The sequence below is a fragment of the Mandrillus leucophaeus genome, unplaced genomic scaffold (genome assembly GCF_000951045.1).
Source record: "Mandrillus leucophaeus isolate KB7577 unplaced genomic scaffold, Mleu.le_1.0 Scaffold837, whole genome shotgun sequence".
Taxonomy (NCBI): domain Eukaryota; kingdom Metazoa; phylum Chordata; class Mammalia; order Primates; family Cercopithecidae; genus Mandrillus; species Mandrillus leucophaeus.
This window is the reverse complement of record NW_012109108.1, coordinates 494,715-518,714: the sequence shown is the minus strand read 5'-3', so window position 1 is coordinate 518,714 and position 24,000 is coordinate 494,715. Positions and strand designations below refer to the sequence as shown.

At 35.3% G+C, this 24,000-nt stretch overlaps 1 protein-coding gene across 1 annotated transcript; it reads right to left on the bottom strand.

Annotated features, from left to right (window-relative positions):
- Positions 1–11,187: 11,187 nt before the first annotated feature.
- PRR27 (proline rich 27) lies at positions 11,188–22,861 on the bottom strand. The gene is made up of 6 exons (XM_011968288.1): positions 22,628–22,861; positions 21,020–21,043; positions 18,457–18,864; positions 18,142–18,306; positions 15,475–15,519; positions 11,188–14,083 (listed from the first exon to the last, which is right to left on the bottom strand). The coding sequence occupies exons 1-5, from the start codon at positions 22,676–22,678 to the stop codon at positions 15,508–15,510; spliced, it is 660 nt and encodes a 219-aa protein (XP_011823678.1). The 5' UTR covers positions 22,679–22,861; the 3' UTR covers positions 11,188–14,083; positions 15,475–15,507.
- Positions 22,862–24,000: the final 1,139 nt, after the last annotated feature.

The following is a 24,000-nucleotide window of genomic DNA, read 5'->3' as shown; positions in this document are numbered from 1 at the left end:
ATCTAAATAGTAACCCACAAGCAGTAAGAAATCTGGACTTGAGAATCAATGATATGTGAAGGCATATTTATGTGAAATATTAGTAAGGTTTTTTTTTTCTTTTCTCTCCCCATTTTTCCTTCAGGAGCCTCTCAATTTGAGCTATGAGTTATGAGGGTCTCATTGCCCTTAGAGGTTGCACGTAACTGTCAAAATAGGAACACTTAAATCTGTGTATTATATATCAACTGTACCTCATTAAATCTGGTTTTTTAAAAGAATAATGGAACAAAACCTTAGCTTTTAAATGAAATAGTCAGGCTTTCAGATGTAATAAAAAAAAAACTTTGGAAGTATATGAAATCATCAGGCCTATTAGCAGACCTAAGGTGGGGAAAAGTGAGAGAGATGGAAATGCTACTAGAGAGTTCAAAACCACTTATGAGTGAGAACTTGAGGTGTTTGGTTTTGAGTGCAGCGAACCACCATGGTATGTGTATACCTATGTAACAAACCTGAACATTCTGCACATGTATCACAGAGTTTAAAGAGTATATGTATATTTAAACAGCTGTTGTTTTTGATATTACATCCTGCCGCTCTCGCTTACCCACAAACAGAGCCAAGCTCCAGCTTAATGGGAGATGACACTCTTCCTTCTCAAGTGAGGTTGGGATTTCCTAGTGCATTTCTTTCAGGGTCTAGACTGGGGAGATGAGTGCCCCTGCAGAGAACTTTCCTGTGCATCTTTGTGTGTCATCTTTGTTCAAATTGGATATATGGCATGAAAGAGCGATGGTTTCATACTTCCACAGACAAAATGGGGTATGGGAGAGCATTCACATTTTCTTCTGCACATATCATTTTCAGCCTGAAGTAGGGTACAAAAATTACCTGACAAAAAGAGTGCTGGTGGCTAGGCACAGTGCCTCACACATTGGGAGGCCCAGGCGGTAGGATTCCTTGAGCCCAGGAGTTTGTGATCAGCATAGGCAACGTAGTGAGACTCCATCTCTCCTTAAAAAACAACAACAACAATTAACTGGGCATGGTGGTGTGTGCCTGTAGTCCCAGCTACTTGGAGGCTGAGGCAGAAGCACTGCTTGAGTCCAGAAGGTTAAGGCTGCGGTAAGCCATGATTGTGTCACTGCACTCTAGCCTGGGAGACAGAGTGAGACTCTATCAAAAAATTAAAAAAAAAAAAAAAAGGAAAGAAAGAAAGAAAAGAAGAAAAGAAAAAAGAAGTGGACACTTCACAGGAATCAGACAAGGATGTGGTCCTTTTAGGCTGGCCACAATGGAGTGAAATGACTAGGCCTGTGGGCCAGTTGAGAACAATTACACATCTGTAAAAGCAAGAATGCAGACTTTGGCCAAAATATATACACCTTATCAGAAGCAGGATGTTACCTCAGTATCTAGTAAAAAGAGGTGATACTCAGGGAGGAGAGAAGGAAAATCCTTAATGAGTCTGAATTTTAGCTACATGTAAATGAGGCATCCCCTAGATTGGCTGAATTTACTTGGAACTGACTAGACTAAGTTTTCTACTCCGGGAACTCAGGAAAGAAAATAAATTCAATTATAGGACATATAATAGTGGTCTTTTACATAGCTATTGTGGTTATGGCCTTTACATCAGTGTTAAATGTATGTGGGTAGCCATGGAATTGAAATTTTGTAGAAAGTTTCTCTTTAGAAAGAAAAGAAGAGGATTGAGGAGTATTCCATGATGATGAGATGTAAAATAAGATAAAGCCTCTAATATATCCATGGATTTATCAAAAAGGGGTCACTGGTGACCTTAATAAGACAGTTTCAGAGTAAGAAAAAGGTAAAAACTAGACTATAGGGGCTGAGGAGTGAATTTTAAATGAAAAAATAATTACTGCTGGTGCAGGCTTCCTGATAAAATTTGACTATGATGGTGAAAAAATTACAATTCAAGACTAAGAATATCAAGGCCTTTGGTATTTCTTTATAGTTTATATTTTGTTAGAAAATTTAGCATGTTCAAGTGATGACAGGTGGAATAGAGATCTAGAAGTTGAAGATAGAGGATAGTAAACAGAGATGATCCTCAAAAGGGCGTTAATCTTACATAAAAAATAAAGGAGAGGAGTGTGTGTGGATATACAAAGTGCTACATTCTGTGATTTGGTGGTTGAATGCTTTCTTCTTCAAAACCGTTTTTCTGTAAATAAGGAACTAGGTTTGTGAGTTTGAGTAGTGTAATCTAATGTAGAGAACTGGAATTCCCTCATGGCGTTCTTTTCATAATATATTATATTTAATTGCTACAAAATTTTCCTAATTGCAAGTCTTTGTTATAGTATTTCATTATAAAATATAATGCCAATACGAGGAAGTACCTTAAATGTAACTATTGAGCAAACACTGATGAACCATAGGCCATCAGTTCATTAAACATAGAGCATTGCCAACATCTTCGTGTGTGTCTATGTTTTCTTGTACCCTCCCTAGTCTCTAGAGACAACTGTAATTACTGTTTGTTTTCTTTATAGTTTTACCACCTCTGTTGCATCCCTGATGAACATATTTTAGCTTTGCTTATTTTTGAACATTATATAAAGGAAGTTTTAATGACACGTATTCTTTTTTATAATTTGCTTCTTTTGATCAATATTAAAATATTAAAATTCATCCACACATTATGTGCAGTTTATTCATAGAAACTACATACATACAGAAACATAAACATGCATATATATGTTTGGGTGTATATATATTCAAGGCATGAGTATTTTATTGCTTATTTGTGGCTTGTATTTTTGCTATCTTTACAGAGTATGCTGATGAACAGATATTCTTAATTTCAACACAGTCAAAATCATCACTAGTTTACTTCAGGTTAAAACTTTTCCTCTACTTAAAAGTCATCAAGATATTCTGCAATGTCCTATTATAAAAGACTTTAGTTTTCTCTTTCACATTTGGGTCCATAACAGCCATAGAGTTGAATTTTGACCTGATATTGGGTAGAAATCCAATTTAATTTTTTTCCATATTTATAACTAATCAGTTAACGATATTACCATGAAAAAAAACTGCAGCATTAACCCTTTCATAAATTGTGTCCCTATGCATGAGATTGTTTTTATGTTTGTTTTTCTGTGCCATTGTTTTTTTGTTTGTCTTTTCAATACCAGAATTTTAATTAGTTATAGATTTATAATAATTCTTGTTATCTTCTAGAATAGTTCCATCAAACATGCATTTGTTTATGTTTATTGATTTTTCCAGGTGATTTGATTTTATCTGACAATGTAGAAATCATATTGTCAATTTTCAATTACCGGTTTGAATTTTGGAAACATATTATTGTATCTACATTATCAAAGTTCCCAATCCATGAACATAGGATCTGCATTTTTTTGATGTCTACTTTACCAAAGGTTTATAAACTTTCCCACAGAAGTCATGCACTTCTTTTGTGAGATTCCCCACTCCTAGATTCTTGGTAATTTTTGATGAAAAGGTACATTAAAAATGTTACTTTGGAACATTTAAAAATTCAGGTAAAATTTACGTACAGTAAAACATATACAATATCAACATACAGCTTATTAAAATATTACATTTTTATATATCCATGTATTTGCTTAGGTCCAAGATGTAAACCAGTTCCTTTCCCCAAGATCACCGTCAGTTTTCTAAAGTGATTATGTCATCTATGCATCTACTGGTTTTAGTTCCAGTTAGTCCACAACTTTATCAACATATGGTGCCATTAGTTTTTTTGCCACTGTGACAAACGTGTAGAAGTAACTAATCGTGGTTTTAATATCCATTCTTATGGTAGCCAAATATGTAATCAGCTTCCCTTTTGTTGGCCACTTAGTTATGTTCTGTGGGAAATGACAGTTCACATATTGTACGTTTTTTATTGGTCTGTCTGTAACTTTATGGTCTGTGTGGGAACTGCTTATTCTTTCCATTTTCCAAATCTGTGTGTTTTCTCCAGATACACTGGTTTCCTCTCACATCTCAAAGATGAGCAGGACAAGTGAATTGTCTTCTCTAAGCTGTCCCAGTCTGAGTGCGGGTGTGAGTGTGAGTGTGCCCTGAGTTGGGATGAGGTCCTGTACAGGGCTGTTCCCGCCTTGTGCCCTGAGCTGCTGGGATAGGCTCTCACCACTGAAGCTGAAATAAGTGAGTTGGAAAATGAATGAATGAATGAATGAATGAATGAAGACAAATTATTGAAAAATAAAAATTGTAAAGGATATAAAATAAAAATGGTAAAAGGTCACTTAAATGCACAACAATAAACAATGTGGTACAAAAGAGCTCAGCAAGACCATCACGTTAATTATTGTTTGTTTTGAACTGCATGGTGGTAGGAGGTGCTCCTTGCAATTTTTGTTTTGCAAACATTTACATTTTGATCTAACCTACCACCACCATGACTGCCATTGCTCATTGACTCACCAAAAATTGGGTAAATAATTTTCTTATTTGTTTTTATAAATCTTTCTTAAATGTATGCATAGCTCACATTTATTTCAATGTTTTTGTGACCAGAAATATGCCATGGGAAATTTATACTTTTTTCTTCTATCAATTGTCCTATAGTAAAATTGGTTTTGTTACACATCTTCTTGCTCAGAGTCGTAGTTTCCAAGAATATAACCAAGATGTTAAGTGAGGACTTGCTATATATTATTAGCTGACTCTTAAATTTTGTGTTAAAGTATGTTGAAATTCCCTTGAACTATTTTCTTTTAAATTTTATTTATGTATTTATTTTAGAGACTAGGTCTTGCTCTGTTGTCCAGGCTGAGTGCAGTGGAATGATCATAGCCCACTACAACCTCAAACTCCTGGACTCAAGCCATCCTCCTGCTTTTGCCTCCCTAGTATCTATGACTACAGGCATGTGCTGCCATGCCCTGCTATTTTTTATTTTTTTATTTTTTTTAGAGAGAGTTGTTACAGGAAGTCAGGGACCCTGAAAGGAGGGACTGGCTGAAGCCTCGGCAGAAGAACATAAATTGTGAAGATTTCATGGACATTTACTAGTTCCCCAAATTAATACTTTTATAATTTCTTACACCTGTCTTTACTGTAATCTCTGAACATAAATTGTGAAGATTTCATGGACACTTATCACATCCCCAGTCAATACCCTTGTGTTTTCCTATGCCTGTCTACTTTAATCTCTTAATCCTCTCATCTTCTTCATAAAATGAGGAGGATGAAGGACCCTCAGGACCCTGTGATTGTGTCAACTACACAAATTGTTTGTAGAGCATGTGTGTTTGAACAATATAAAATCTGGGCATCTTAAAAAAAGAACAGAATAACAGCGATGTTCAGGGAACAAGAGAGGTAACTTTGAACTGGCTGCCAGTGAGCCGGACGGAACAGAGCTATATTTCTCCTCTTTCTTAAACAAATAGGAGAAATATCGCTGAATTCTTTTTCTCAGCAAGGTACATCCCTGAGAAAGAGAAAGTGCCCTGAGGGTAGGCCTATAAACAGCCCCTCTGGAAGCGTGTGCCCTCTTTCATGGTCGAAGTTGAAGGGATGAAATAAGCCCCAGTATCCTATAGCCCTCCCAGGCTTATTAGGAGGAGGAAAATTTCCACCGAATAATTTTTGGTCAGACAGGTTGTCTGCTCTCAAACCCTGTTTCCTGATAAGATGTTATCAACGACAATGCGTGCCTGAAACTTCATTAGCAATTTTAATTTCGCCCCGTCCTGTGGTCCTGTGACCTCTCCCTGCCTTCACTTGCTTTGTGATATTTTATTACCTTGTGAAGTATGTGATCTCTGTGACTCCCTCTTTGTGCACTCCCTCCCCTTTTGAAAATCGCTAATAAAAACTTGCTGGTTTTAAGGCTCAGGGAACGTCAGGGATCCTGACGACATGTGATGTCTCCCCCGTACACCCAGCTTTAAATTTCTCTCTCTTGTGCTCTTTCCCTTAATTTCTCAACCCAGCCGAGACACTTAGGAAATGGAAAAGAACCCACGTTAAACATCGGGAGCGGGTTCTCCCGACAGTCTCACTATTTTGCTCAGGCTAGCCTCGAACTCCTGGCCTCAAGAGATCCTTCCACCTTGACCTTCCAAAGTGCTGGGATTACAGGCATGAACTACTGCACCTAGTTCCCCCAAACTCTTTTTCACAGCGCTATGTTTTAGGAGTTTTTTTTTTTTTAGCAACTGTTTTATCTTACTTTTGATTTTTTAAATTCACTTATTTTCTGCTTAATGCCACCGTAATGTAATTTCAGTTAGAGTAGACTCCTTGCTATTGTCTATGCCTAAGTTCCCAGTATGTAGAAAAGCTCCTGGCACAGAGGAAATGAAATAGCTCTTTGTTGAAAGAATATCTTTGGAGCAGAGCTCAAGGAATAGTAAGGTAAAGTCTGATTCCTTTATATATATATTACTTAAGTCTATGACTTGTGATTTTGGGTCTTTTATTATGCAGAATAGATTAACTGTTTTGTGATGAGTGGTAAGGGGTGTGATACCATTGGTAACACACATTTGGTAGAAACAGAGACATAACAGGCAAGCCAAAGTGAAAATAATAACCTTGACTCTTATAGGTGAGTCTTAGAAAAATGAAATAAAATGTAGCAATAAATGATACGCTTGCAAGAGAGATTTATTAGTAAAAGCAAAGCAATTCACATCCCAAAGTCATTTGTCATTCACTTCCGTTAACGTGTACATGATATAATCCACAGATGCTATCATAGTAGGGCCAAACTTCTGAACAAGGAGTATTGAGTAAGATTTTGATTTGTTAGAAGTATACAAGTCAGTATTTTGAAGGGAGATGTTTCAGGGATCCATATCTGAAAATTTGAATATATACGATATATAATGACTCAAAATTTAAAGCAAAAGTTTCATTAATTTGATTTGATTGCCCTTCAAATTATCTCCAGCCTCCACATACCCACAGTATTACTAATAGATACAATACTATTGTAGAGAGAGTAAGTGCTACACTTTCTCCTTTATATTTCCCAAACTTCCTTCTGGGAGTGTGAAGGCATATGTCTAGTGCTGACCAATGGGCTGTGATAAGTTGTGTGTGCCATGTTTTGGCTATGGCAATTCAATAAGAATTTGTGTTTTTCCCTATCTCTCTCTTACTCTGATATGGAACTTTGGAGGTGATGTGTTCAAGAGGTAGCACATGAAATTCATATATCATACCTGCATTAGAATATCAAGTGATGTTAAGAGGAAATAATCTTAAATTGTATATGACACTAATATTTTGAAGATTATCTATTACCATGGCATGAAGAATCTATATGAATAATACAGTGATTATTGATTTATGTTTGAATAACGGTACGTTTGGCAAACACATATGCACATAATTCTTTTTATTTATTTATTTATTTTTAATTTTTTTTCTGTCACTCTGTCACCCAGGCTGGAATGCAGTGGCCCGATCTTGGTTCACTGCAAGCTCTGCCTCCTGGTTTCACGCCATTCTCCTGCCTCAGCCTCCTGAGTAGCTGGGACTTCAGGCACCCGCCACCAAGCCCCGCTATATATATATATATATATATTATTTTTAGTAGAGATGGGGTTTCACCATACTAGCCAGGATGATCTCGATCTCCTGACCTCGTGATCCACCTGCCTCAGCCTCCCAAAGTGCTGGGATTACAGGCATGGGCCACCGCACCTGGCCACAGATTTCTTAAAATGGGATACTAAGAACAATAATCATGTTATCCCTGGAAAGCATAATGCTGATATACATTTTTATAATGCCAGGGTACATTCATGAACTAGACATTTACTTATTTATTTGTTGCAAATATATTATCTCAATTATTACTCCATAATCTAGTAACACAAAGAGAAAATTTGGGCACCTCAACGACATGAGATACTGCAAGCAAGTTTCTGTCACCTGCTAACAATGTGATTTCAGACAAATTAGTCCTTCGCATCTCATAAATAAAATGAGACAGACAATACTAATGACTCTTGTAAAAACTATGTCTTAAGTGGTAGTTCAGATAAGAATGCTTAGAAAACAGGAGAAAATTAATATTTGCTTTTGAGAGTTCATTTCTGCTGATAGGTGGAAGAGCAAGTTGATGTTAATATGTATCTGAAAGCATGCTGAATCTGGAATTTCATTTTTATTTATGTATTAGATTAAAGAGCTAGAATAAAAATGACTATTTCATTCTAAATTATCTTTTTTTATGGTTTTATTTATGTAATACAGAGTTTTATTAAAGGAGAAACTGCCCATTGATTTTTTAAAAAGATCTTGGAACAATAATAATTGTATTTATCACACACTTACTGTTTTACTTAATTTCATATTATACTTAAACTTCTATTGGTCTATACTAGTGTTAGCTCCACTTTATAGATGAGAAAATGAAGGCATACAGAAAGTCAGTAATTTCCTTGGACTATCTTTGCTACTAAGTGTTCATCCTGGGGTATGGGCCACTTGGTCTCAATCCAGCATCTGGTATTTTGTATCCACAAATTCTATTGACTATCACAATTATTTTGTCTGAGTTTAATAACTGTATTTATCAGGAAATTATTCCAGAATGAACCATTACATTCATAGGTAAATTTTAAGTTACCTTGTATTTAGCGAAAAGGTTTAAAAAATGACGATCTCCCATATGCCAGAGGATTCGGTGAATTTTCTTCCGAAAGTGGGTGTTCAAAATGATCATCACTTAAATCAAGGTCACTTAAGTTCTAAGGATAAAATAGGCAAATGAGAAACAAAACGCCTGTGTTGATGATGAGAACGTCATTCTGACTCCTGCCTTGCTGATTTCAGTTCTGGAAGAATGTCTTCTTTCAATGCTCGCCAGGAGTGTTGCTACCAGTTCTTTCTTATATGAAGACGTGCTAAGTTTTTAACATAACCTTCCTTGCTGTACTCAGATCCCTTTATATGTTCTATGGGCAGTGGGTAAGCAGGATAAAAACTCCCACCCTGACTTTTCCAGAAATTGGCAGGTGATGAAGACTGTGGATGAAGAAATTCTTATGAAACAGTATCTCCTATCCCTACTGAAGAATCTCTCAACTCCTCTGATACCTCTCAGAATGTTTCATGGCACTAGGTAGTATATTATATAATAATGATACAATTGCAGAAACATCCTTGGAATAAAAATTTCTTTTTTAAATGAGGAAATTCACTAATTATCCCTGTAACTAAAATGTAGGATATCCATGCACTTGCTTTGGAAAGGATGTCTGTATTGCTTTACACTTCTTATTGTATTTTATAATAACTTCATAGATTCATTTTAGGCTAAATAATTCAGGTAGAGGAATATATTTCCTTGTGCAGACCTGTACAAAGCTTATATGACAGAAGACATCTTCTCACTGGATTGTCACAGCAAAAGTGGAGAAGTTTGGTACTTTAAAATATCACTTGTGTATTTCCACACTGCATGTACCATTGGTCCATTTTCTGGTTATATAATAAAAATAAGTAAATTAACATTTCAGTCCAGGAAAAGCATCAAAACATGAAGGTAAGATTTAGCATTCATGTTGTCCTTGCACACACTCTGATTTAAATTCCAGCCCTTAAATTACAGCAATTTACGTATTGTATTTTCTCTAGATATAGCTTAATAGGAAATGAAGGATGCTATTTTTTCACTTTATATTAAAAATTTAAAGTTAATGAAGATACTGTTAAAAATTAAAGTTAATGAAGACACTGTTAATATTACCTTAAATTTTTTGATAGTGACCATAATTATTACACCAATTTTCATAAAATAATTTTTGAGAGTTAAGAATTGGGTTACACCCATGTGGAATTAAAAAACATAAAACATTAAAACATATTTAAACGTGAGAATGTTACGGTTCTACCTCTTCACTGAATGAATCACAGTTGCATCAAACATCTCCCCACTAAAAACAAGAAAAAAAAGTGACTTAATTCAGTTAGTTATTTCAATAATATTTTAATATTTGCTATTAGAATCCATGATTATTTGTATTCATAATGGTTAGAGAATAAGTTCTTATTGGTGTCATACTCATACATGTATTTCATAACTTGTCTAAATATGTAGTCATTTAAAAAAGATTATCCATTGTGATATTGGTAGAAAATAGTATTTTCTCCTATAATTTTTTATTTCAGCTTTGATTTAAGATTTTTACTAGGTGTGCACATGCACACATATATACATACACACATATATGCATATGATAATATAAATAATGAAACGTTTTATTCAGGCTACTTGCAAAGGCCTCAAATGAGGCCTATAACTAAATTAGTCTGTAAGTTCTACAGCATAATATAGGAAATACAGTTTACTTTTTACTCAGATAACATGTGATATATTTGATATTTCATGGCAAACATCAATTAAAGTAAACTATTAATACATTCAAAAATGTGAAAAGTCTCAGAAATATAAATGTTGAGTAAAAATAGTAAGTTGCAGAATGATATACCATTTATTATATGCCTTGTTTATGTACATTTTTAAAACTCATAAAACGCTTTTATATATTGTAAGTGTCATATAAATGCATACTAAAATTTTAGAAAAAAGCTAGGGAATCATACATACAAACTTATACCTCTTTGAGGACCTGTCTTTCTGGCCACAAAAGAAAGAAATAGAAGAAAGAATGTGTAGTGGGCCATCCGGCAATCGCTGGAGAAGTATAGTGGTCCTTGCAGTTGATACCAGTGTGAAGGAGTGAACATTTCTTTTTTTCTCTAGTCCTTTTTTTTATCCTTTTTTAAAAAAATAATACTTTATGTTCTAGGGTACATGTGCAGAATGTGCAGGTTGTGCACACGTATGTTTATTGCGGCACTCTTCACAATGGCAAAGACTTGGAACCAACCCAAATGTTCATCAATGACAGACTGGATTAAGAAAACGTGGCACATGTACACCAAGGAGTGAACATTCCTTAATCATAAATGAGGATAGTTACCTGTCTGTAGAAAGTAGCACTGAATAAGAATCAGACACCTTCTATAAGCAATGACATTATATCATTTTCCAGTGGCTAAATGGAACACTATACAGTAAAGAAGTATGTAAGATGGATATAAACACACATATAAAACTGCAAATGTATCTTAATATTGATCAAAAGATATAATACTCCAAATAATTTTACGGTAGCACTTTTCAATAAAAAGCTCAAAAGTAGGCAAAAGTGAACAATATTATTTTATAGAATACATTAGAAGTGGAAAAATCATTTTTAAAAGTAGAATGAATTACCCTAATCCACTAAGTAGTTTTTAACTCTACATATAAGGAAGAAGGTGGATTGATAAAGCGGCATTAAACTATATATGCAGTGATGGAAATGTTTTATAATTTAGTGTGAAATTTCCAGATGGTGGTAGTTACATGTATGTTTTCTTTTGGATTATTTATGATAATACACACTTGTATGTAGTATTTTGAATGTGTTATAGACCTTACCAAAAATAGCCTTTAAAATGTATAATTAACAACATTTTTGACGAATTGAATGTAATAAATGGAAGCCAAAGTAATTGAGGAAGTTCCCAATCTTCTGGTTTGGATGACTTTTCTGTGTCTCAAAGCTGATGTCTGTTTACTAACAACAGTTTGTTCCACAGTGAAAATTACATCAATTCAAATGTTAGTGTTTACCTTTCACTCAATCTAACTCATCTCAGTGCAGTCAGGAGGAATAAAATGAACACTAAAAACAAAATATTATTGTAGTGATAGACTTAAATTTCATACTCTCACAACTATCAGAGCAGAACATTTTACAGTACCTTGTAGTAAAAGCAAAAACTGTAAATGTTGCTCATGATAAGATGTCATGTTTATTTTAAAAATCCCAAACTTTTCTTGGAATAAATTCTTTCTCTTGCCCCATGAAAAACATAACAAATGACTACATTCTAAATGTGATACTAAATACCACATAATGTCCCATTAGCAATTATAATTTGCTAAGACTTTGTAGCCTCTTGATGTTTATATTTTGATTTATCTTCTTCACCTTCCTGTTGTTTGTTATCCAGTCATATTTACAAATTCTTCTTTAAATCCTCAATTCATACAAAAAACCTGAATTTTGACAACATATCATTAAAATTGAATATCATGTATGATTACAAATTTATCATTAAATATTTAGAGGTGAATACTGCATGTATCTGTGAAAGACAGATACTACAATAATAGTTTCAGATTATTGGCTAAGTCAAATTAAAGTTAGCTCCTACTGGACTCTAGAAGATGGAAGCAAACATCTCAAGTTAACAATTTTACTATCTAAGAAAGTTTCTCAGTTTTTGAGACCATGTCCTCATGGTTCTACATAACAGTAATATTCTGATCCAAGGTAGGATATAGAGAAAAATACAAAATTATTTCAAAATAAAAATACTCTGAATGTTTGTAAAAATGTTTTTTTCCTTCACTCTTTGTTTGTTACTTCATTCTTTCCTGTTTTTTTTTTCCTTCCAAAAATATTCACTAGTCACCTAATATGTCCCAGGCATTGCTACAGGCCCTGATAAAGCGCTGAATAAGACACAGAAATGCCTGTTTTTAGGGAGCATATATTTTTGTGGAGATAAGATGAGGGTAACAACAAACACAATACACAAATAAATCAAAAAGGTAAAAAGCAGTAATAGTAACTTCTACAAGGAAAAGAAGTCAGTAATAGAACGAAAAGCACTGGGTTGCAGAAGAGGGATGTATGTAGATAGAGTGTTCAGGGAAGACCATTCTGAAGCAGGATTTCTACACGAGACCTCCAAAGTAGAAAAGCACTTATTTATACATCAGGGCAAAGGTTCTTGGATAAAATCAAAACCAACATATTTGGAAAAAAAAAAAAAAAAAAAAAAAAAAACAGCTGCTGCACCAGGAGCATGGGGCAAGATGGAGAATGATAGGGAACGAAGTTAGAATTAGTTCGCCCAGGTAAGTCTTGCATCCTTGGAGAGGTGTTTAGAATATATTCCACGTTAAAAGAGAAAGTATCAGAGGCTTTTCAGAGATCTTATCTGAATAGTGTTTGATTTGACGTCTGATTGTAACTGCTCAGTGGATAATGCATGTGTGTATATGATCAGGTGGAGGAAAGGTGGAAGCAGGTAGACCGGTTAATAGGCAATTCCAGCAGGGCGCGGTGGCTCACGCATGTAATCCCAGGACTTTGGGAGGCCGAGGCAGACAGATCACGAGGTCAGAGATCAAGACCATCCCGGCTAACATAGTGAACCCCTGTCTCTACTAAAATAAAAAAAAATTAGCCGGGCGTGGTGGCACTTGCCTATAGTCCCGGCTACTCGGGAGGCTGAAGCAGGAAAATCACTTGAACCCGGGAGGTGGAGGTTGCAGTGAGCCGAGTTGGCGCCGCTGCACTCCAGCCGGGCGACAGTGTGAGACTTCGCAAAACAAAACAAAACAAAACAAAACAAAACAAAAAAAAAAGAGGCTCTTTCTCCATTTCTGTTAGGAATAACAATAGCTAGAGGTGGCTAGATGCAGTGGAGCAGGTTAGAAGTATTAGGATTTGGGGGTATATTTTGTGAAGTAGATCAAACGACAATTGGTGATGAATTGATTGTGTGCTGGCATAAAAGAGATGAAAAACTGTAAATGTCGCATTTGAACTGCCCATTAAGTCATGAATAGCATAGTTCATTAACATGTTGTTTATCATAGGTTAAACACAGATGCTTTACTGTTTTGTGACAAAAACATCCTTGACTACAAAATATGCTTGTTCAGGAAAAAAACCTATTACATTCAAAACCAATACTAACATCATCCTATAGTAGTTGTATAATTGGACTCCAGACTAGGCTGAATGATTGCCATTTCAGTCCTCCCTAGAGTAGTTTTCATTCAGACCTTATCACCATTAGTCTAAATTATCTATTTTATTTATTGAATTATCAATGTTATTTCAATATAAATTAAGTCCAAGGAAAAACCATCACAAACAAATCAATGTAGTGAGATGAATACTCTGAATACAACAGAATGAAATAGTCTTTGGAAAAGAAAGAAAATTTTTGTAGATTTCACTGATTTCTGCATCAGTATCTGAAAGAAGAAAATAACATATTAGTTTAGTATAATAAAATGACCAAATGACTCCCACTTAAAGCACAATTATTTTTCTTGATTTATGATTTTAATGTTATTTTAAAAAGACTGTATTGAATGATTTTCTACAAATTCATGCTACAAATAAAATACACTTTTAAGAGACTCATCTTGTTTTCTTTTGTCTTCTTGAAGATATTATGCATTCTTGCAATAATTATGTGTACCTGTAACAATTAATAATGCATTCTCATAACAATTCATTTAAAAATGTAATATGAATTCAATGTTATAATTTATTTGACTGCCTGTATACATTACACAGGATGTTTTCTGTGTGAGTGCTGGTTTCAGATCAACACTGTCTCCTGATATCAAATGATGTGAAGTCCCTTCTCTGCCTTAATAGACTTTTCCCAAGAGGTAGTATTTGTTTTCCTTTACCTGTTGTGAATTGGGTAAGTTATATGGCAAAATACTAAATATAAATGACTACAGAATGTATGAAACTATTATGTGTATTTAATATCTCGAACTAACTCACTAGCCAATTGTTCATTTTACATAAAAGTAAAATAAATGAAAACCAAACAATATAGCAATAGTCAGGGTTTAACTAAAAATGGATATCTTTTAGTTTCTTTGGCAATGGCTGCTGTAAAGAGGTACCAACAACAACAATAACTACCATCACATTTGCTTTTCAATTCTACTTTAGCTAATGATGTCACATCAGAAATAACTTTGATTTGGCTGACAGTCAAAGCCTTGTCATTTACCTTTCTGGTAAACATTAAAATTGGAACATCTTTGAGAAGGGATGAAAGATGAGAACCTGAAATTAAGATGGCCAGATTTCTTGCTTATCCCCTGATCAGATGACTAAGGCACAGTGAGTCCAGTTGAGCTGTTTGTTTGTGCCTTTGGGTGGTGCAATGTGGGGACAGGGAGACTTCAGGTCTAAATTGTTTGTTTTCTAAAACAGTAGTTCTTAATATGGGGTAGGATGGTGGCTGAAGGGTTAGCATACAGAATAATCTGTGAGAACGTAAACAATGCCTCTTTCCATGTAGAGTCCTACCCTCTTCTCCCATGTTAAAGGTTTTTACCTATATTAACTACTGTTAATTTAGAATCTTCAAGTCATAATCAATTTGGATCAATTTAAGGAGGAATTTGCTAGTTGTTCAAAAGTAGCCTGAGTTCCTTACACAGACATGAGTTAATAGTTTGAAAGTTTCTGAGGCATAAACAACCAGTGTTTCTCTAAGCTCCACTTTCTCATTTTCATGTAGTAAAAAACATAATACATTCCAAGGGAGCTTCTGATTCTGAGATTTAACCTCTTTATCTGTAATTTCTAAATTATATTATCACATATGACTTACAGAAATGAACCCATGGTACTCTTCTAGAGAATTTCACTGATTTGCCTAGGAAACATAAAAAAAGATCTTTTCATAAACAAGCAAATAATCAAGTGTACTTTATTTCATAGTATTGGGCTGATCTTTTCTAAATAATCTTTCTTCTCTAAGAAGTTGTGTTCTGCTGATCTCTTCTTAACATGTTTAAAATATTCTATACTGCTACTAGATTTAGCTTTCTGAAACAGAGAACCGGTTGAATTACTCCTCTCAGTGAAGGTCTCTAATAAATTGCTTTGGCTACAGGATAAAGTCCAAAGTATTGAGTAGTGTTTCCAAGGTCCCTTCTTATCAGGTTCTATTTCTTTTTATCTTCACTTTCTATCATTTCCTTCTACTCTCATGTGAACCCTGAGCTACAGGTATATATATATATATACAGTATCCATAATACCCCGGCAGATGGAAAGTGCTTGTGTCAAATCTACTGAATGAACATGTTTAATATGTGAAGCCTTGGAGAACAAGCCTCGCTCATCATACCTTTCTAGAGAAGCTGCAAACACCATTGAATGTAACCCACTGGTGAATATCTTAAAAGAAAAAGAGTTCTTATCTCCCAGGAAATAAGTACTAGAGCTTTCCAAGTGGTGACAATGTGCTGCATAAATAATTCATTGGTGGATTTAAACTTCCATTTGTTTTTAGCCTCTTGCCAGGGTTCAGAGTATCTTCTATGTATTTCAGATTCATGGTTTCCCTTTGATAAAATAGTCTAATTCCTTGGGTCATATCTGCTAAAATTTAGGGACTAGGTGCTTCTTAAATTTTTTTTGTCTGAGAACAATTGTTTTACTAAAAGTTTAGTAAACTTTGCTAAAGTTCAAGATGAATAATAGAAACTGCATTTACTCTCTTGCTCAAAACAAAAGTAATGTGCAAACATGAGAAGAAAAATGAAAAGGAACAATTTTTCAATATCTAACTATCAGGCTGTGTAAAACAGTGATCACTAAGCGACAGGAAGCAAGGTAGTTGTTCTCTATGATTGTCCTACCATACTGCCTGGAGTGAGTTTCCACAGCTTGGTGCAAGAGAAAACACACACACACACACACACACACACACACAGAGAAAGAGAAAGAGAGAGAGAGAGAGAAAGAGAAAGAGAGAGAGAGTGTGTGTCCCAGCAGATTCTCTGAGTTAAGTAGATGGAGCTGGGACTCCAGGAAGGTCAAGATAGCTGACATTTACAGGCAGAGTACCTGATGGGAAAACAGGGCACAAAGATGTAGATGCAAAGATCTAGATATCGTGTGTTCTCACTTATAAATGGGAGCTAAGCATTGAGCACACATGTATATAAATATAGGAACAATGAACACTGTGGCCTATTAGAAGGTGGTGGTTAGGGCTGGGTTATGAAACTACCTCTTGGCTAGCGTGCTCACTACCATGGAGAAGGGATTCATTCTCTAAACCTCTGCATCACACCATATCCCCATGTAACAAATCTGCATAGGTATCCCATGTAACCTCTGTATCTAGATTAAAAGTTGATTTTTTTTAAAAAAGAGGATACCCTTACATTTCAACTGAGTATTGATTAATTATATGAAGATACTACCTGAGGTCAGGTAGAGAACTACCTGAAAGGACAGAATAGAACAACAATTGGTACTCACATAGGGCAGGAAAAAGTTCTTCATCCCCCCAGCCAGAGTGAAAAACCACAAAATTCACAGGACATAAGTTTGAGCACTCAGAATGGTTTGATCTCAATACAGGAAAAATTAGCCTTGGATAAAAATATTTATCTGTTCCTGTTTTATAAAGTGTAAAAGCATACTAACTTAATAGCATTCCAGAATAAAACTCATGAATATGTATGTCCATACACACACATATGTGTATACTACATATACACATTATGTACACATGGTGTATGTTATAGATATAATAATATGTGTGTACAATGTATACATGGCCCCAGGAGGAGGAGGGTATGTAGATACATATACATGTGCATGTGTGTGCGTAAAGATATGTTAAAAAACTTAATGCTTTCCCCTAATATTAGGAACAGAGCAGGGATGTCCATCTAATCACTTTTATTTGACATTGTACTGGATGTTTAAGCCATTATAGAATGCAATAAGTAAATAAATGCATCCAGTTTGGAAGCTAAAATCTGTTTAACAGATGAATGAGTACATAAATTATGGTGTATCTGTATAATAAAATAATAATCTGCAAAGAACCAAACTGTTAGTAAATACAACTTCACGGATAAATCTCTAAAAGTGAATGATGTCTGACACAAGAGTACATACAATATTATTCCACTTACATAAAATTCTAGAAAATGCAAACCAATTTGTTGTGACAAAACACAGTCCAGAGATGGGAGGATGGGGAATGTGGGATTACAGAGAAACATGAGGAAACTTTTGACTGTGGTAGATACATTCCCCATCCTGGTAATTCTTTTCATGAGTGTATACATATGTCAAAACATATCTAAGTATACACTTTCAATATGTGTAGTTTGTGGTATGTCAATTGTATCTCAATAAAGCTGTTCAAAATATCTAAGTTGATATAGGTTTGCTTGGGGAGTGGTTTTTTTTTTCACTTCTACAAATCTCATTTATCATACTTTATAGTGGTAAGATATAAGCAACCTACCTGGTGAAGAGAGGGAGAAGGGTGAGGTTCTGGGGCAGCAGGCTTGGCTGTAGCAGGCTCAGCTGGTGAAGGTGAATCTGCAGCGGGCTCAGCTCCAACAGGTGCCTCTGCAGCAGTCTCGGCTGCAACAGGTGCCTCTGCAGCAGGCTCGGCTCCAACAGGTGCCTCTGCAGCAGGCTCGGCTCCAACAGGTGCCTCTGCAGCAGGCTCGGCTCCAACAGGTGCCTCTGCAGCAGTCTCGGCTCCAACAGGTGCCTCTGCAGCAGTCTCAGCTGCAACAGGTGCCTCTGCAGCGTGCTCAGCTCCAATAAGTGCCTCTGCAGCAGGCTCAGCTGCAACAGGGGCCTCTGCAGCAGGATCAGCTGCTACAGGTGTGGCTGTAGGAGGTGCAGCTGCAGCAGGCTTAGCTGCAATAGGTGGGTAAGCGGGTGCTGCAGGTGCTGAAAAAATCCTTGAAGGAGGGACAAAGGGGAAATCCCTAGGAGGGAGCGGAGGAACATTCAACCGAGTAGCGAAGGGAAAACCAGGGATGTGATAGACATAGCGGAATCCAGGAGCAGTCAGAATCCAGGGATACGGAGGTAACCGGGTGTCAGCGTAAGTATTCCCAGGGTAACTGGGGACTGTATTCACTGGGGGATAGTAAAGAGGAGGTGGCAAATTCCGTATGCCATAAGGAATATTCAGAGATGGATGAAGTGGGTGATGATAGTCATTGTAATCCTAAAGGAGAAACAAGGAAGTCGAAGTTGATTGTATTTGTCCTGTCTATATATTACTTACGGTACAACTGTGATGATATATGATAAGTAATGATATTTTGAAAGAATTCCAATCTCTTCTCTTTCTTAAGGCTACTGTATTTCCATATTTTTGAAGTAAGAAGTAATAATCTCTTAAGAAAATTGAATTAACTCCAACTGAAGAGGAAATATTTTGTGTTTAAGCAAATAAGAGTGTTATAGTCCACAGAATATGCTAACCTAGGCCAGGACAAAGATAGAAGGAAAGCACTCGCACTTTTAGGATTGATAGAGGATTAGGAGATTAGTAGCTCCAGGCCTTCTTCTCTGCACCCTCCATTGTCTTTCCCACTGCCCTCAGCACTCTCTGGGTCTCTAAAGTGTCCACAGAAGCCTCTGGTTCATTATTCCTCTTCCAGGTGTCCCATATTCCAGACTTATCTTTCTCAACTTCCTACCTCTCTTTATCAATGCTTCTCTTCCTTTAACACTGTGCATCTTAAATTTTCATTAAGAGGGTCAGCAGATTGGGAGGTCGAGGCAGGAGGATCACGAGGTCAAGAGATCGAGACCATCCTGGCCAACATGGTGAAACTCCGTCTCTACTAAAAATACAAAAAAAGTGACTGGGTGTGGTGGCGGGCACCTGTAGTCCCAGCTACTCGGGAGGCAGAAACAGGAGAATTGCTTGAACCTGGGAGCCAGAGGTTGCAGTGAGCTGAGATCAGGCCACTGCACTCCAGTCTGGCAACAGAGAGAGACTCTGTCTTAAAAAAAAAAAAAAACAAATAAAAAAACATAAAAATAAATAAATAAATGAGATGGTGAGCAGACTGGATGTAGATGTTGTTAATGTTATTGTATATAATATTATTATTATATATAGTAATATACAATACTGAGAAGTTTCCCAATAAATGTAGGTTGTTTCTCAGGGTCTTTGAGATATTTTAAGGTTTTTCTTGATGGAAGTTCTATGATTTATTTTTTAAAGTATAAAATAAGTACCTTCTCTGTGCCGTCTCTGTGCTAGGTATTGGGATCCTACATACTGGAAAAACAGTCAAGATTTCTTTCTTCTTATGTATGGAATGCTGCATTCCCCAGCCAGTCAAGCGTCTTCATTAACATTTAATTTTTTTCTAATTTTAGGTAGGTTTCTTGAATTACTAAGTTAAATTTTTCTCACGAATCATATTGCCAGAGACCCTTGAGGTATGATATACATACATAATTAATGTATGTATGTCCCCAGGTGTTCATAGAGGCAAATGTCAATTATTTGTATTGTGGATAATAGAACCGTAGAATCTGCGGACTTAAATATTAGCTCCTAAGAAATTCAAAATAAGATCTAACACAGTTTCTATTTTAAAACACTATTTTCAAAAGATTTCCACTCCTTTGTTATATGTCTGATCATTGTTGGTCAAAAGTGTGCACATCACAGATTATGTCTCTTGGGCTTTCTTTGCTAGAGTGTCATGTTGATTTATGGCATACTTGTGGATGGGTATAAGTGTAATTTTCTTATTACTCTTCCATTACCAGAAATTGAGGCACAAGTAACAAAGAACTGAAAAAAAATCTAATGTCAGTTCATCAGTATGTGCTTTGGTCTCATGGGGATAATTTATGGGTATTTCCTGCAGAGAAATCATCTAACTCATTGGGATACACTTGTCCTGCTAGTGGTTCCTAGCTTGAAGACACACACCTGAATATATGGCTGGCCCACTACTTCATGCTTTCTTTTGCTCTAACCCTTCATGCAGACAGAGCATCTCCAGATTCATCACTAAGTTTGTTCAGGTAAACTTAGGACATATTGATAATGTATTTTAGAGGCATGAGGGGAAAACCTTGTCATAGCAAAAATTTTCTTACGCTGCAAAGGGAGTGCACTTAATGCTTCTGCTCATTAAAAAGACTAAAGACCTTTTGCTAAATATGTTGAGCACAAACACATTCCATAAAATTTTCTATCAAATCAGAAGAGTTTAATAGCACTATTATTTTAAGAGCAATAGCAGTCATTAAATTTCATTGTAAAGGAATCAGAGAGTTTTAAAATGTAAAATATATTTTAAGATAAAAACAAATATACTTGCAGGTAAAGAAAAAAAAAGTTTTACCTCATCATTGAAGGGGAACTGTCTCTAAAAGAAAGGAAAATATATTTTAATGTGGTTATGTATTTGAAAACATCTGTACCCACATTTCCACATTGCTGAAAAATTTGCAAAGTTTAACAATACTTATAGTTAATTTTCTTGACATTTGAGTCACTGGTATGAATGTTTTTAATAATCATCATCATTATCATTATATGGTTTTGACTTAAACAGTTTCCTCAGGGAGTTTTACTTTAGCCGGATGGATTTTGGTTTGTAATATTCAACATGTACATAAATCTTTATTATCTGAAAGATCATTCAGCTCTCATTCATATATCTGATTTTACTATTCACTTTTTACCTCCCAGGTTTTGTCCGTAGTGTGTGTGTGTGTGTGTGTGTGTGCGCGCGCATCTGTGTGGTAAAGAGTGGTCTTTGCGCCCGGCGCGGTGGCTCACGCCTGTAAACCCAGCACTTTGGGAGGCCAAGGCGGGCAGATCAGAATGTCAGGAGATCGAGACCATCCTGGCTTACAAGGTGAAACCCCGTCTCTACTAAAAATACAAAAAATTAGCTGGGCTACTTGGGAGGCTGAGGCAGGAGAATGGCGGGAGGCTGAGCTTGCAGTGAGCCGAGATCACGCCACTGCACTCCAGCCTGGGCGATAGAGCAGAATTCCGTCAAAAAAAAAAAAAAAAAAAAAAAAAAGAGTGGTCTTTGCCACTCATCACAGTACCAGAAGGACCATATATCCATTTGTTTTCCAATGAAGCTTCAGTATGGTTTGTGAATTGACCACAGATTATGAACTACAGAATAAAAACAAAAAGCAGTACAGGAAAATCATCATTTGTTATTTTAATAATTGGAGCTTAATTTATCTAATTTTAGGGAACAAAAACAATAGTTTAACATTTGGATGGCATGGTAATAACAATAGTAAATAGTATCATGTAGCAGTTGAGTTTCTACCATACCCGAGGTACTCTGCTAAGCACTTTATATAATTATCTTATAAAATCTTTAAAACAATTTTATGGTGTAGGTGCTATTATTTTCTCCATTTAAAAAAGATAATATTTAGCATATTCACTGGCTAGGATTAAGAATTTGCATCAAATTTGTCTTACACTAGAATTTCATCTACGTACATTACACTGAAGGCCATTACATTGCACTATATTACTTTACATTCCACTAAAGGTATGATGTGCATTTACTTCTATTCCATCAAGTATCCTTAATGTCTGTACATAAATACCTCCAGCAATGGCACTTCACAGCCATAGGAAGCCCAATTCAGCATTCTATAATTTGAAGAGATAAACTCTGTTAAGATAATCTACATGGGATCCTGCTTTTCTATAATTTTTCTGCCTCCAGCCTCCTACATTTCTGAACTCACCTCCTTTCCTTGCTGTTTATCTATTTTCAGATATTACAACTTTATTATTTTAATTTCTAATTTTCCTTTGAAAAGTCTGACACTACAAACCTCATGTCCATCTATATCTCTTTGCTGCTTTATTATAAACACTATAGTAACTTTATCATAAGCACAAATCCCTATTAACAATTATTGAATGGTTATACAATTGCTACAATTTTGGAAGTCCATTTACTTACCTTCCTTGCAAAAGCAACACATACAATGCAGGCCCAAAGGAGAAGCTTCATTTTGATTGACCTTACAAATATTAATACTATAAATTTATTGTTTTAGAAAATATGCACTTTTTAAAAATTATATTTTTCTTCTTTTAGAGAGAAACAAAAGAATACATCGCTTTGTTAGTCTGTCTAGGAAGACCCTTAACAGAATAGTTGGCCCTGCTATTTAACTACTCTCTGTATGATTTAACATGAATATCACTAAAGCCAAAATATATATACATATTAGCAGATATCATTCAACAGTTAATTGACTTCTAACTAAAATGTCTGAAAGTAAATGTCAACTCATTTAGCTCCCCACATTTTGCAATTAATTTATCTTGGAGGTCTCACCAGGAAATAAAATTGCTTAAATGTCACCATTCTATGGGTGCTTCTTAATATTTTGTTTTTATGAATTCAGTGTGAGATTGATATCACCTACTTAGAAAAATGTGTAATCTTAAACTTGATCATAATTTTTTTTCTCTATTTCTGAAGAATAGTGGAGAAGCCATATTCTCAGGTATGTGTCTTGATTAGGCTCAATTTTGTTCAAAGAACTTAAAACCATTCTCCAACGGATTGATTATTAAAGTTTATGGCTTCTTATTCAAAAATAAAATAGTTCCACTTGTACCAAAGAATTGCATATACAAGGACACTTATAGCATTATTTAGAATCTCATAATATGAAATATATAAAATCCCAACAAAAAGTTTTATTAAGAAGAATAATATTAGGTTCATGATATATTGCTAAGTGAATATTTAAATGTTAAATATTGCAAAGATAAGCCATAAAGAGAATAAAATCATATCCTTTTCAGTAACATGAATACAGTTGGAGGCTATTGTCATAAGTAAATTAATAATGTAGGAACAGAAAACCAAATATTCATGTTCTCCCTTATAATTGGGAGCTAAACATCAAGTACATGTGGATGTAAAGATGACAACATGAGAGATTGGGGAATACTAGTAGGGGGAGGGAGGAGAGGAAATGGGCTGAAAAACTACCTATTGGGTACTATGCTCAATACCTGGGTGAAGGGATCCATCCTTACCCCAAACCTCAGTATCATGCAATATACCCGTGTAACAAACCTGCACATGTAGCCCCTGAATCCAAAATAGAAGTTAAAATTATAAAACAAACAAATAAATACAAATAAATAACTAAAACAGCAAATAGACACAAGAATAATATTCCTACTCTAGAGACTTGTAGCACTGTAAAAAGAGCACCAACTTAAATTAAATAAAAAATTAAGCACTAATTTAAAATAAAAAATTGTGTAGTAGATAATAACATAAGTATTGGTAAAATATTTAATGAGTTATTA

Bases quoted from the DNA above. Each gene is read 5' to 3' on its own strand.
- PRR27 (XM_011968288.1), bottom strand. From the start codon at position 22,678: ATGAAGCTTCTCCTTTGGGCCTGCATTGTATGTGTTGCTTTTGCAAGG. The intron at 21,044-22,627 runs GTAAGTAAATGG...CCTTTCTTTTAG, and splicing joins GTGTTGCTTTTGCAAGGAAG to AGACAGTTCCCCTTCAATGA. The intron at 18,865-21,019 runs GTAAAACTTTTT...TTTCTCCTTTAG, and splicing joins AGTTCCCCTTCAATGATGAG to GATTACAATGACTATCATCA.